Below are 12966 nucleotides of genomic sequence, written 5' to 3'. Positions count from 1 at the left end.
TCACATTGTTCCCAGATGAAGCATAGGAGAAACCTTTATGTACAAGCTGTTGTAGTTCACCGAAAGAGTTGTAGAATGATGTATACAGGTTAAGAGCCCCTGGGATCTGGGAATGCCGCGAGCCATCGCTTCCCTACACGCTGCAACATGACGCGTTGTTATCTGTGCCTCGACTGGAGACAGTGAATCTGCTTTCTACAGCTGCGATGGAGTGTAAGAGAAAGAGACAGGCCAAGCATATGAACCAGCTGGTTCACCACTTCACAGTGGCTCAAGCCAGGAGCACACACACTTCAGAGGACCACAGTATCTTCTGCGCTTACAATGGATCATAGTGTATAGCTGGGAGTATCTATATACAATAGCAATGGGAGCTGCATAGGGATGTTCTGCCCTGACCACTGTTGGGCACGCAGAGGAGCCTCTGAGGATCTACCCAGCCGTCGGCCTGGAGACGGCCGCTAACAGCTTAGCCGGAGCTGAAGAGTTGAAGTATTGTAGTTTTAAGGCAGTGATGATTGCAATTCAGAGCCTCTAGGCTAAGGAGAGACCCGGAAAAGGATTCATTCGCTGCAGAAGTACAAGGGGATTCCCGTAAGGTGCAGCCAATGATATTATTCTGTATCGCCGTTGGGTCACCTGTTCTCGAACGCTCCGCTGTAGCTAGCTAGGGAGTTACTCCAAATGCCATTAGTAGACAGCTACGCTGATCGTGCGCTAACAATTGTGCAGCTGCCCCCTTGAGTGCCCAACGAGGAGGAACGCCACGAGGCTGCTGGCGTCGACGGTACACCAGCGGGCCTTACTAGCATTGTTACGGGTGATTTAGCCGACGAAAGCTTTCTTTTCTGAGGGCCACTGGAGGTTACACCTGGACGGACAGACATGCAGTCTACCGCAGACACAGATGGACACATCCGGCACAAATCCACATACGAATGGACAGATACGGAGTGAGGAGAAGAAATGCAAACGGAGCTGCCGTTAGTAAAAGCTACGAGAAGATGCAGAGTACGACACCGATCGAAGCACGACGGAGACATAGAGTCAGGAGCAGAGAATCACAAATACAGGAAGACGTAGCCAGGGCAACACCTTCGATATTCTTCGCGACAAGTTTTAGATTTTTGTTCTGACGTTTTCTCCTCCCCCCCATGCTTTGCATCGTTGCTGCCCTTGGCCATCCTTTCATTGCTCCTCTTTGGCGTTCTCTGTCTAGGTTTTGCTCTGCACCTTCCGTTGGTCCAGTTTTTACTTTACTCTCTAAATACTGGGCTACTGCTTACTGTGCTTTCCGTTTTCCTGCGTCTTTTTTGTCGGTGGATCGGTCTTGCCGAGGCTATCTCCCTTTTCTCTGCTCGTACACCATTTCTCTCTCCTTGAGAAACGCTTGCTGCACCATTCATCTCCTAGCAAACTATCAGGCGCGTAATACAGGGGTATGCGTGCAGGTACTGCAGGTGCTGCTTGGATAGTTGCTGCTGTCGTGAGTATCTTCCTCCGTATGTTCGAATGGATCTTCTCTCTAGTGCTTTGGGAATATCGGTGACTGAGAACACAGTCCATTGAGCTACGAATAAGTCGAAACGACTTTCCAACCAGTAGGGGCAGGCAGCTGCTGCTGTTAATATCTGTCTCGCTGCTAAACCTCTTCTAGTCGTTGCAGAAAAAGCAGAAGGCTATGGTGTAATCTTTGTTCAAAAGGGCAATCTTGAACAAGTGTCAGCTTACCGGAAGGACAGCCGACAGTGGTTGAGTGCAGCAGTGCTGTCACTTCTTTGGCTGTCCGGTTACCTTTGCACTAGACAACTTGTCACCAGCAGTACCATGCAGCCAGTCGCTGCTGTTGCTGCCCTGTAGGTTAGAGATGTGCTACCAGAGCATGTATGTAACCGTGGAAAAGTAAAAGGGAGTAAAGAAGTAAAAGCACACATATATACGTCAATAAACGGATGTCTGGTGAGGTAGTTGGTGCGGAAAACGAGCAAAGCAGATGTTAGGGGTGGCAAACAACATTGTGGAGAACAGTTCCCCCAAACTGGGTGTGCACTAGCGGAGCCTTGTCTTTGAAGCTCTCAGCAAAGAAACCAGGGCAGAAAGAGACGTTCATGCTCTGCTCTGGCCGACAGTGGCGAAAGAAATAATCAGATGAAGGAAAGCCACCTCGTACAAAAGGAGGCAATGCAATCGCAACAAAGATAGGGGAACGGAAGCCAGCATGCTGAGCTTTCCGTACGCGTATTTGAAGCCCTCCTCAACATTAAATCGCACGCTTCAGGTTTGTGCACGCGTGGAGTTGTGTATGCCTAAGCTCTGCCGCTTCGGCAAAACAACTGGCAGATATCTTCGGTGCAGCTCAGGCTAAGCAGTCACCGTTAACAAGAATCACGTTAACAAGAATCACGCAATAACATAAGTCATTCAGCTTCGCTTTTGGGGCTCCTCATCCCTGTTAATGTCCATTGAAGCCAACGCGTCAAGGGTACCTTGCAAATGCCCGTCTTCTCCCGCGACTTCATGGTGATGAGCTGGTGGCATAAATAGATGCTGTTGCGGGTAAGGCGGGCCATACGGCTCCGTTATGGGTGGCAGTGAGGTAGCCGATGGCCGTCGGCTTCTGTACCCACTCAAGGGGCCTGCGAAGCCGATCCCGCTCGAGCTTCCAGTTTCTCCGGAGCTCTGGGGGAAAATACCCGGAGGACCGCTAGATGGCTGTGGCGAAGTATGGGGAACTCCGCCGCCAGGTTGCGTGGAAGACGGTTGAGAAGCGCTTACAAGTGGAGATGTCCAGTGGTCAAAATCAAATCGAGGGCCGAAAGACAAGGAAGGTTCATCCCCTGCGCCAGGAGGCGGACGAGGAACATGTTGTGACGATGAAGGTAAAGAGCTATCCCGTGTTTGCGGCAACGGGGCCCGAAGCGTACTAGGCCCAAGATAGCCTCCGAATCCAGACGCCGGTAGCGAAGGTGTATCGGCAGTTTGATATGCCGCTCCGGTTTCAGAAGGGTGACGTAGCCCTGGAGGAGGCCGCAATAATCGTCCGGTATGTTGCATGGGCGGGTAATGGCCCCATCGTTCTACTCCGAAAGGAACCTGCTGAGGTCCATGAACCAGCGGGGCACCTGGTGAATCGGATGGTAGAGCCGGCTGTTGCTGGGAATGAACACGCATATCCACTGCACCATATTCGTCAGAGGGAAGGTGCGCAGGATGTTGTACACTTGGGATTGAACTCTCCTGGGGGTGCCTAAATGAAGGTTCAACCCTACCAAGGAACCCAAGACCTGAAGCAGCAGTTTCCAGCAAGGGCTGTTGACGCGAAATTCCCGTTTGTTGCTCACTGCTGGCATCGTCCCAAGGAGCTGAGGGAGGAACACGCAAAAGATCTCCATGCCTGTGCGACAAGTCTATCGTCTTGAAAGAAAGAGCACTTCCCTCCCTACCACGGCCGTCACCTGCTAAAGAAGGATCCCACGAGGGAGGCGCAACTGGAACGTCCGTTCTCTGGTGGTGTCCACGAGAAAATTGAGCTCCCGTTGTGGGGGGCAAAGTAGATGGGCTGGCAGTATGCTGCGGCTGCAGCGGGTACCGTCCTCCTGTTGACTCGGGAATGGAATGCAAATGTGGCAACGGCTGTTTCGGCCTTGCACCTTGCTGCATGTGAGAGGAATGCCGAGGAGCAGCTGTAGGGTCATGCGGTTGTATCCAAGGGGAATGCCAACTCCCTGATGATGTGCCTGCGCCGCGCGCACCATGAAAATATTCGGACGCAGGGGCAGTTTGGCCGCTTGCTCCTTCCATGGGTTGCGGACGACTTGCTGGCGTTTCGGAAATACCATGTTGCTCGTCACCGCTGGCAAATGAAGCTATATGCATTTCGTCACTCCCTTCTCCTTCGGTAAAATACATCGCGTTCTCACCATAACGGCCCACCTGCACGCCCGTCGTAGCCATGTCATCTAAGTATTTAACTTTGAATAATGCCGTGTATGGAAGGCCACCAGCTCGTTTAATCTCTTCCTTGAGGCCCTTGGAGAATTCTGCACTACTCCCGATTGGATTGCAACTGGCCCTTCTCGACAGTTCGCGAGAAAAGAAATACGTGTTTTGTAGTTCAATCTGAGCCTTCTCAAGAAACCATCGTGCTCCACCGTCAGGAACGATACGACCAAGCAGATGCCGCTGTACAATGTTCAATAGGCGTATTTGTTCCCCTACGAATTCATTTAGTAGAGGACGCCCGTGCTTATGCAAGTGATACTGCATTCCCAATACAATCCCCGTCAAATACCAGTTCACGACTGTATTGAAGCCCAATATTCCAATGGACTTTTTTTTGAACTTCCATGGGGGCAAACCTTCTCCATGCGGTCGTGGACGCATGACACATTCCGCAAACGAACGCAACATACGAACTTCTTCTCGGTGGCGCAGCATCTCAGGCATTGTGCCGGCCAGCTCCAGAGCGCGATCCGCTAGACGCAGTATGGCCCGGCCGGCCCTTTCCCGTCGGGGTTCCATAGAGTCCGGGGTTAGCGAAATGGTAGCTAGCATTACGATCAGTATTTTCATCACTGCGGCTGTAAACCGCAACATTTGACGGATCCCGGCGTGCTCCGCGAGTCTTGAGCAGACCCCAGCAAAAAATTCAATATTGTCCAGCAATCTTTCGGCTTGTTTTTCGGTGTCAGGTGGAAGTTGCCGATTTATCCAATACCCTTGCGCGACTTCGCTTTCCGTCTCGGGATCTCCACGCGGAACTGTAATTCTTTCCTCTTCAGTTTGTGAGCTCCATGCTGTGTACTGGACATCTCCCACCGAAATTTCCTGCTCTTCTTCAGTACCTCCATAGGCTTCAACATGCTCTGCTTCTGCTCCCCATTCTGCTCCATACATTCCCCCTTCCCAAGCTGCACCCTCGTAATAGGGCGCTGTGGGATCTTGCTGACCCGACGTCCCTGGATATGCGGGAAACTCGAAACCAGTTGATGAGGCACCTGCTTCCATCATCGTTCCATCCGCTCCTGTCGTCCCTCCCACTGCTCCAGGATACCATTCCTCTTCCCCAGTATACATCCCTTCTTGTCCCCATTGTGCTGAATGCATTTCTCCTCCCCAAGGTGCACCAGGGTAGTAAGGTGTTGGTGGGGCCCCCATGGGCGGGGCCCCTTGTGCTGGGTACATCCCCCCCAAACCAGCTGGTAAGGTACTTTGCATGTTGTCTCCTACTCCTTCATCACCTTCCGGCCCTTCATTTCTTGCACACTCGTCTTCTGAACCATTTCTTCCGGTAGCCAACAGCCTGACCGCGGCACCTTGTCCGTGGCTAAGGGTAATCTTCTCGAAACAGCGAAGGAGCATATATACAACTGCCAAGGATGTGATGGTCGCAGCGAGCACGTGGAGAACCGAAGACGCAAATCGTCCTTTCCTCTTGAGCTTTAACAGCGTGGAAGGCCTCTCTTCAGTCGCCTCCGAGTTTCTTTCCTGCGCAGTGTGCTCCCCCAGGTCCCCATTGCCCACCAGGGCACGGGGCTCAGCAGCAGAAAGCTGCTCAGCAAAAGACGAATCCATGGCATCCATCCAATTAAAGTACTTGAGCCGCCAGTCGGCACATTTTTCCACTCCAGATACAAGGGTTAAAATGTCCTGAAAGCCTCTGCGAGAGCCACTACACCAGTGGTTACGTCTGAATGTTGGCAGAGCAGCTACAAAATATATATTACTGGTCACCACACAGAGAAGGAAAACGTGTCGCTCATGCCTTTTCTTACTGATTTCTCGTTGCCGAACACATGTTTTGAACTGGGAGAGTTTCGCTGAACCTAATCGCCAGTCAGTGCGACTCACAACAACTACGAGACAATTTTAACGTACAAATTATGAAATACGCAATGCAATCCTTCTTGTTGCTGATCAAGGAGAGGTGATGATCGTGGTTAAGACTCGGGCTCAAGACCTCATCTACGATCAGGCGGTGCAGCGCGTAAAACCCATAGATTCATTGGAAACCCTTGATTTTTCCTCGGAAACTGTCCTACAGCAAACTGAATTTCGCCTTTTTCCAACATTTCCAGCTTTCTGAAGCTCCATTCCAACCACTCACCAGCACAGGGCGGCTGCCGCGATGCTGGCCGCAGGGGCTTTTGGTTGGGCCGCTCCCTGCTGCACGGTTGACCATAGTATCGATCATCCCCTTGAAACTTTGTTTCGGTTAGTTTCCGTCCTCCTGCATTTTTAATTGATAATTTAAAACGTTATCACCCAATTAGTTGCAGTCAAACTGTCCTTTACCTGTCCAGCATGCACCAGAGCCAGCTAAAACCCCACTGGCAGGGTCCTTACTGATGTCCGCAACATAGCTACATGCAAGTCTCTGTGAAGTATGATGCTGCATAGATGCAAATGAATAGTCTTTTGGAAGCTCAGAAAGGGTGTAAAAACTGCTTAGGGTGCTCGTGCCCACACTTTTATACCATGGACCATATGGAGTTGGTACACGCATTTCTACACGTACCTGGAGCCTAGGTACCGGGGGCTAAGTAACTGTTTAACGGTTGTATATACTGTTAGTGATTGTATTAAATTCTGGTTGCGTTTAATGGCTTGTGGGGCAGCCTTGCAGCAGATGTTGCAGCAAGGCATGTTACAGCTTGTGTATAGCGGGAGTCCCCCGATCGCGAACTGCAGCAGAGTCACAATACTTAATATAAGGGTTTCAAAAAAAGCCTCTGATATTCTCTCCAGTCACCAGGGGGCCTGGAAGAGAGGGCCTAATGGCCTAGTACCGGGAGAGAGGAGGCGGCCTGAAACGAGTTGGACCGCACCCGCGAGCATGGTGAGCCTGGTCTGCAGTGTGAGCACAGGAGCCTTTGCTTGTAGGCTGCGTACAAGCAGATCCAAATATTGCATAAGTGTATTCAGAGGTGAAGCATGCAGTAAAGAAAGCTTCGTTGAAGCTTCTTTGTGCTCACACGCGAGGCTTGTTTGTATCAGCCGCAGCGCGGTGCGCTGCAACACCACTACAGGCTGCCTCCTCCCCGCCACACCCAGGCCTGAGCTCAACGCCCAGGAGGTCTGAGGACAGGAGAAGAAAGCCAGATGCTTTTTGGAAACTCTTAGTGTAAGTCATTACCCAAATTGCCGCTAACTTGTGTCTTTGATTAAGGCCAGAGAGCAAGCGTTGTAGGCAACAAGCCACCGCCGTATATGCATAGAACATAGACTCAATTTCTTGGGTTTAACTTATGTCGTTTCAAGCGTTTAAACCTGAAGACATCAATGTGCATAGGAATTTGATGTTCTATCGCCGACTGTGGCTGTGAATACATGTCCACAGTGCTTAACCCTGAACGGACCCGATGGAGGTATATAGTGTATAAACTTTTGCATAAGCATTGGCTGTTGCTGCAATGTAAATGCAGGGTATCACATGTTTTCACTGTGATGTCATCACTAGTCTTTTAATAAGAGGCTAACTTGTACAAATTCACTTGTTTTTAATACACCACTGCCAGGCTGGAGGATGAACAACCCATGGGTATGCAGACCCAAGCAAGACCCATCGACGGAGCGGTCATGGTTAACTCGGTGCTGCTGCTGCTCCCGATACTGTATTTTCCCTAGGAAGCAATAGTATTTCTGAAAAAAGTAATATTAAGCTTTGCATATGGCTGAAATTTGAAATATCGATAGGTAAACTTAGCCTGGGACACTGCACGATCCATTTGATTGAATAGCGGTGCCCGTTGATCGGTCCCCTGAGGTGGTTCGGCTTTCTTCTCGGTATTTAATGCCATAATACAATTTATTGAATCATCTATGTTAGCGATCCTGAAGGAGGAGAGGGGGGCCTGGTGGGAGTTTCCGCTGGTGATATGCAACGCTGCTGTGGGGCCGTTCTGCCCGGGGATCTTTGAAGCTGACGAAGCAGCTGTGAGGTCCCTTGTACACCGGAAACATCGAAATTAGTACTTTTTTGCAGCCGCATGCATCTATGCTGCAGAAAAATAATGAAGACCATTTCTGGCGGTGCCGCCAGAACTCCGGCATAGACATAGAAATCCAGCCCTACGCTCGAAGGCTTTCCTTACACTACTAGCCAACGCAGGCGTGTATGAATCTCTGATCAGGTGAGATCTATAAGAGGGTGTCTCGTGGAGGAGCTGGTGGTCATTACAGGTGACAGCAATGACCGCGCTCGTCGACGAACGGCTTACTCCTGCTGAGGCAAATGCTAGCTTACACAGCCGAAGCCTCCAGGATAAGGACGCTTTGGAGATTCCTAGGGATGTTACGATTTCAGAGAGGCGCAGTTGGTCTACGCGATCCTCGAGGAGCAAGCCTATCGCCTCTTCACTGCCCCGCGTGCTCATTGCTGCTACCGCTTCCTTAGCTGCTGTATACCTGGTCCTTCGTTGCTTCCAGGGGCTCGCAGTGAGCTATCGACAGAATGAGGCGAACAGGGGGCTGGCAGCAGCCGGTCACGGTGCTGGAGGGCAATGCTCTGGAGATGACAGCGGGGATGATGACTTGTCGGGTCTGTTCGACAAAGAGTTAGAGGGAGAAACGGCCGAAGACTGGATATCTGAAGGTGAAGAAAATATTGAATTTTATGAGGAGGAGACAGAGCTTCGTGAAGGACGTGGCTTCACTGCGGGATGGGAGGATAGAAATATGCCTGCTAGAGCGCAGCGAATATTTTCTCACTATTTAGATCGAATCGAGGTAATGTCAAGACTATGTATGGGTCTTTTGAAGTTAATGCCATCTGAACTGTATCAATCATTAGCATACCGGATGGGGAAGATCCTCGCGACGCAACTGGGAATACTCTCTTTGAACCCTCCTTCTTTGGAGAATGAGAGAGCACGGGCTGGTGAGGCCCTGTTGACGATGCTAGCATCAGCCCAGTATTTGCATAACCGGACGCAGGAGGGGCTGCGCATCTCACGTATGATCAAGAGCCTTTCCGATCTTGTAGCTGTGATCAAGGAGCCTAGATTAGACACTATGCGTATATCCGCAAACCACCACCAAAAAAGGGTTACCGGGGTCTTCAGCCTCGTGAAAGCTATCAACGGCTATCTCATGGGGGTCACCTCGGTCCTGCGTCGTCCTGCTATCTACCCTGAGGAAACGATACCCACCGAAGAGATAGAAAGGCAAATGCGTCTGCTTGATACTCTGTTTGAAATGCAGCGCGATCGTATCCTGGGTGACCCTACGACGCATTGGTTTCTCCTGGTTTCTCAGGCGAAAGCCTCGCAGTTTTTGCTTTTCACCCGAGCGATGTCACGTGCAGCAAAGGATGTAAAAATCGCCCCCATACATGCATTCGAACAAGCATTAAATAAGGCCGTGCAAGATGCAGGCGGTGTCCCTTATCTCCCCTTGATCAAGCAGACCCAACAAGAAAGCTCACGCAAACAGCGCGAACAAACAAAAGACAGCAGCCGTTCATCTCCGGCGGAAGATGCTGCTGCTGTTGCTGCCAGATCTTCTCTTAGGGCCACTGCTCCTGTCTTTCAGCCGCGGCAGAGTACCCTCATGTCCTCATCAGCTCCCCTCACAACCTGGCCAAAAGCTGCGGAAGGTATCAGCCCAGGTCCTTCTCTGCAATCTGCTTTCCTCAGCCGCACCGAGAGCGGCCCCAAGCCCTCATCAACGCCTTATGAGGACCTTGGCGCCCGCCCAAAGTATCCTGCTTCAATACCCTGGTCTACACACATCCCTGAGGAAGAATCAGAATACCTGCAACGACCTCCATACCCAACGGATTGGGACCCCCAGGGATACCAGCGAACCCGTGAAGAGTTTCAGGGGGATGCTGATATCTTTTCAAGAAAGCAGGCGATATGGACGTCATCCTTTCAAGAAGAGTATACAGGCGGCGAAGAGGGGTGGGAGTTTCCTACCGATCACGACGAAGATTCGTCTGGAGGGGAGGCAACCGCTACGACGCCTCCTTTAGATGCCCCGGAGAGCTTTCAGGGTCAGCAGGGGTCACAGACATGGCAAGCGCAACGGTACACCGAAGAAGAGGAATATTTGACTGGTTGGCAACGTGTGAAGAGTGGACCCCATTCCTGGCGGCGGCAGAGGCGAACACGTCACTCTCCAGATCTTGTTTCAGAGAAGGTTGAGTCTGTGCCTGAGTTGCCACGTGGTGATGCTCCCTCAGAAGCAGGAGATGCTTCATGGGAGAAAGCAGCAAGCACTGGGTTTGCTTCTCCTCGACTGCCGAGTGACCCTAGTGAATACGGCGATGTGTGGACGCCCTTGCCGAGGAAAGAAACCCCGTCACGCCCCCCAGCACCTCCAGGTTTTGAACACTATTATTCTTCTACGGCGAAGAAACCAGCAGCAGATGCTCCTTTGCAAGCACCACGTGAACCTGAACACCATGCTGCAGGTAGGGAAAGCTGGACCCTTCGAACCACCGCAACAGGCACAGCGTCATCCTCTGGCCCTTTGCCCTCCCCCGGAATGCTTTCCGGTGAAGCTGGCCGTCCACCGCGCTCCTTTCTATCACCTCACTCCCACCCAACGGGCTTCACTTCTGGCTTGTTCCCCCCAGCATCGCCAGGCGTTCTTTCGGACGCATCCCGCGGGACAGCAGGACTTGCTGGTGTTCAGCCCCATCCTTCCTTCGGCGATAGTACAGGCAGTCCGTGGACGGTGCCAACGGAGGAAGCTGCTGGCTGGCATCACAGACAACCTTGGAGTAGCGGGGGACAACTTCCTGGCTCGGAGGAGGAAGAGGAGAGTGCGCAAGTCGAGGAAGGAATCGCTGAAATGTGGAAAAATATAAATATTTGGGATGACGAGTCTTCGGATGAAAGCTGATCACGTGTTGTAGCTTTTGTTTTTGAAATAGCCCATGTAGACAAGCTCCCGTTGTTTGCACAAATATGCAAACATATATCTGAGTGGATTTCCTGTCCGCCGCCTGCAGTGCGGAAAGCGGAAACGCTGCTGAGGAAGAATGCAACAGTGCGAGATGAGCTTCAGTTACGGAGTTAGCTGTTTGTGAATTTCACACCGCCGCGCGGTGGGGGGTCGATGAAGTTTTAGCTTCTCCTGTCGAAGACGACGCTGAACTCGATAGATCTGCTGCTTCTCCGAAAGCCACTCCAGTGCAGGCATTCCGTGTGTTATTGCATGTGTACCCCGCTAAACAACTTATGCCGTACAACATACACCTCAGCTTACAAAACCTTTTTACACTTCTCCACATGAAGCAAACGATGCAAGCTCGATGCTGAACCCGATAAAATTGAAGATCAGTTCGTCTTTTTGCTGTTTCCTGTCTTGGGGCTACTCATGGTGTTCTGGAGGGGATGCCCGTCAGCATTTTATGCAAGAAGTTCTATTGGGCTTATCCGCCATATTCGCGGGATTTTTTCGTGGATGAGGAAAGCTTTCCGCACTCAGAAAGGGATTTCTGTGCGCGCTTGTGCGCTGTGCTGCACAAAAAGACGCAGCATGGTGGACCCGGAGTGGTTGAGGGGCATATGCATCATCACCAGCTCTGCTCAGCTCGTACACAAACGCGGTTTCGTGGAGTTTCCCTTTCAAAGCAAAGGGTGGAGGGAGAAATGAAGCCTTTACGAATCATAGAAGCCGGAAAAGTATCTCGGTTACGTGCTTCTGTTGCTGTATATTTCAAGCGCCTAGGTTATCCTGTATGACTCTTGCAGCACCGTATTCAACGGTAGAAAGCATGAGTTAGGATTCCGAGCTGTTGCGTATTTTGTTTTGTTGTAAATAAAAATTTAGTTTAAGGAACGTCTTGTGTGTACGTTCAGTGATTTGAACAGTTGACGAACGTTTCTTCGTGGATGTCTTGAGCCATAAGATAAAGAGCCCAAGACGATGAAGGCCTAGTAATATTTTGTAATATTTAATTTCTTCTTGGTGATTCATGGCTGATTGGGGCAGCTCATCAGCAGTGAAACCTTTTGAATTTCAGTATCGACGAGCGCTTTCCTGGGTTATATTGATAGAGTATACCTCCCCAAGGAGAGAGAAGCTCGGTGGTATGTAGCACGCGTCTATGTTCTTATTGCATGTTTATGTTTATTGTATCCTTTTATTGTATCCTTTTAGTTGCAAATTGCAGTATAAATTCTTAATATAAACCACACCGCAGCAGCCCCCACAGGCGACAGCAGGGGGCGTGCCGGTTGTATTGTATTGCGTAGCACTGAAAACAGTGAAAACGTAAAAACATATTTGAAGGTAACGACTTTATAATATTTTCCTCTTTCATCTGCGTGACATTGCGTGTTTTTTTTTCTTTTTTTTTGCACCCCGAACGAGCAGTTGTGTATACACCTCTGCGGTGATGATCGTATGCAAGTCAGCCACCACAACTCACCCGCTTACAGCTTTCTCTACGTAAAAGTCTACGTAAACTGCTGCGAAAGAAACAAAAGGATTTCGTGATATAAAGAGATATATAAAAAAAAAGGTTTTCTTTTCAGGGTCTGATGCTTCATTAAAAAATTTGAATATGCGGTGTATCTAGGAGGCTCTGCATGAAGGTGTTTTATGTATTATGTATATATATATTTTATGTATATATATATACCACTCGCATACAGCCTGGCTCTTGAGGGCCAAGCAATAGTTTACAAGCTTTCTATAGTGTTACTGCATGCAGAAATATGGGGCTTTGTTTTGCTTGCATGCAGGAGTGCAAATTGAAACACTAGTTACAGCAACGGTTGCTGCAGCATATCTAGGAATATGCTGCATCCTCTCGGCTCACTGAAGAGAGGTTCATCAGCTACGCATAAAAAATTCAGTTATATTAAGTGTTTCACTCTGTTGCTTATCAACAAGGTCCTCAACTAAGATCGAATACTCTCACTGTATACCGTGTAGAAAGCTGCACAATATATATATATATATATATATATATATATATATATATATATATATATATATATATATATATAT

General features: G+C 49.9%; 2 protein-coding genes across 2 annotated transcripts; one reads left to right on the top strand and one right to left on the bottom strand.

The window, feature by feature from the left end:
• Positions 1–2421: 2421 nt before the first annotated feature.
• Positions 2422–5583, bottom strand: EMH_0039350 (uncharacterized protein; the record flags this gene model as incomplete). The annotated part of the gene is made up of 1 exon (XM_013498763.1): positions 2422–5583. One exon carries the CDS (start codon positions 5581–5583, stop codon positions 2422–2424), a length of 3162 nt encoding a protein of 1053 aa, XP_013354217.1.
• Positions 5584–8190: 2607 nt separating this feature from the next.
• EMH_0039240 (uncharacterized protein) lies at positions 8191–10848 on the top strand (the record flags this gene model as incomplete). Its single annotated transcript, XM_013498762.1, has 1 exon — positions 8191–10848. The coding sequence occupies one exon, from the start codon at positions 8191–8193 to the stop codon at positions 10846–10848; it is 2658 nt and encodes an 885-aa protein (XP_013354216.1).
• Between the last annotated feature and the right edge of the window lie 2118 nt (positions 10849–12966).

The sequence above is a fragment of the Eimeria mitis genome, genomic scaffold (genome assembly GCF_000499745.2).
Source record: "Eimeria mitis Houghton genomic scaffold, Emh_scaff37, whole genome shotgun sequence".
NCBI lineage: Eukaryota > Apicomplexa > Conoidasida > Eucoccidiorida > Eimeriidae > Eimeria > Eimeria mitis.
The sequence above is the reverse complement of the archived record's forward strand: the minus strand, read 5'-3'. Positions and strand labels throughout refer to the sequence as shown.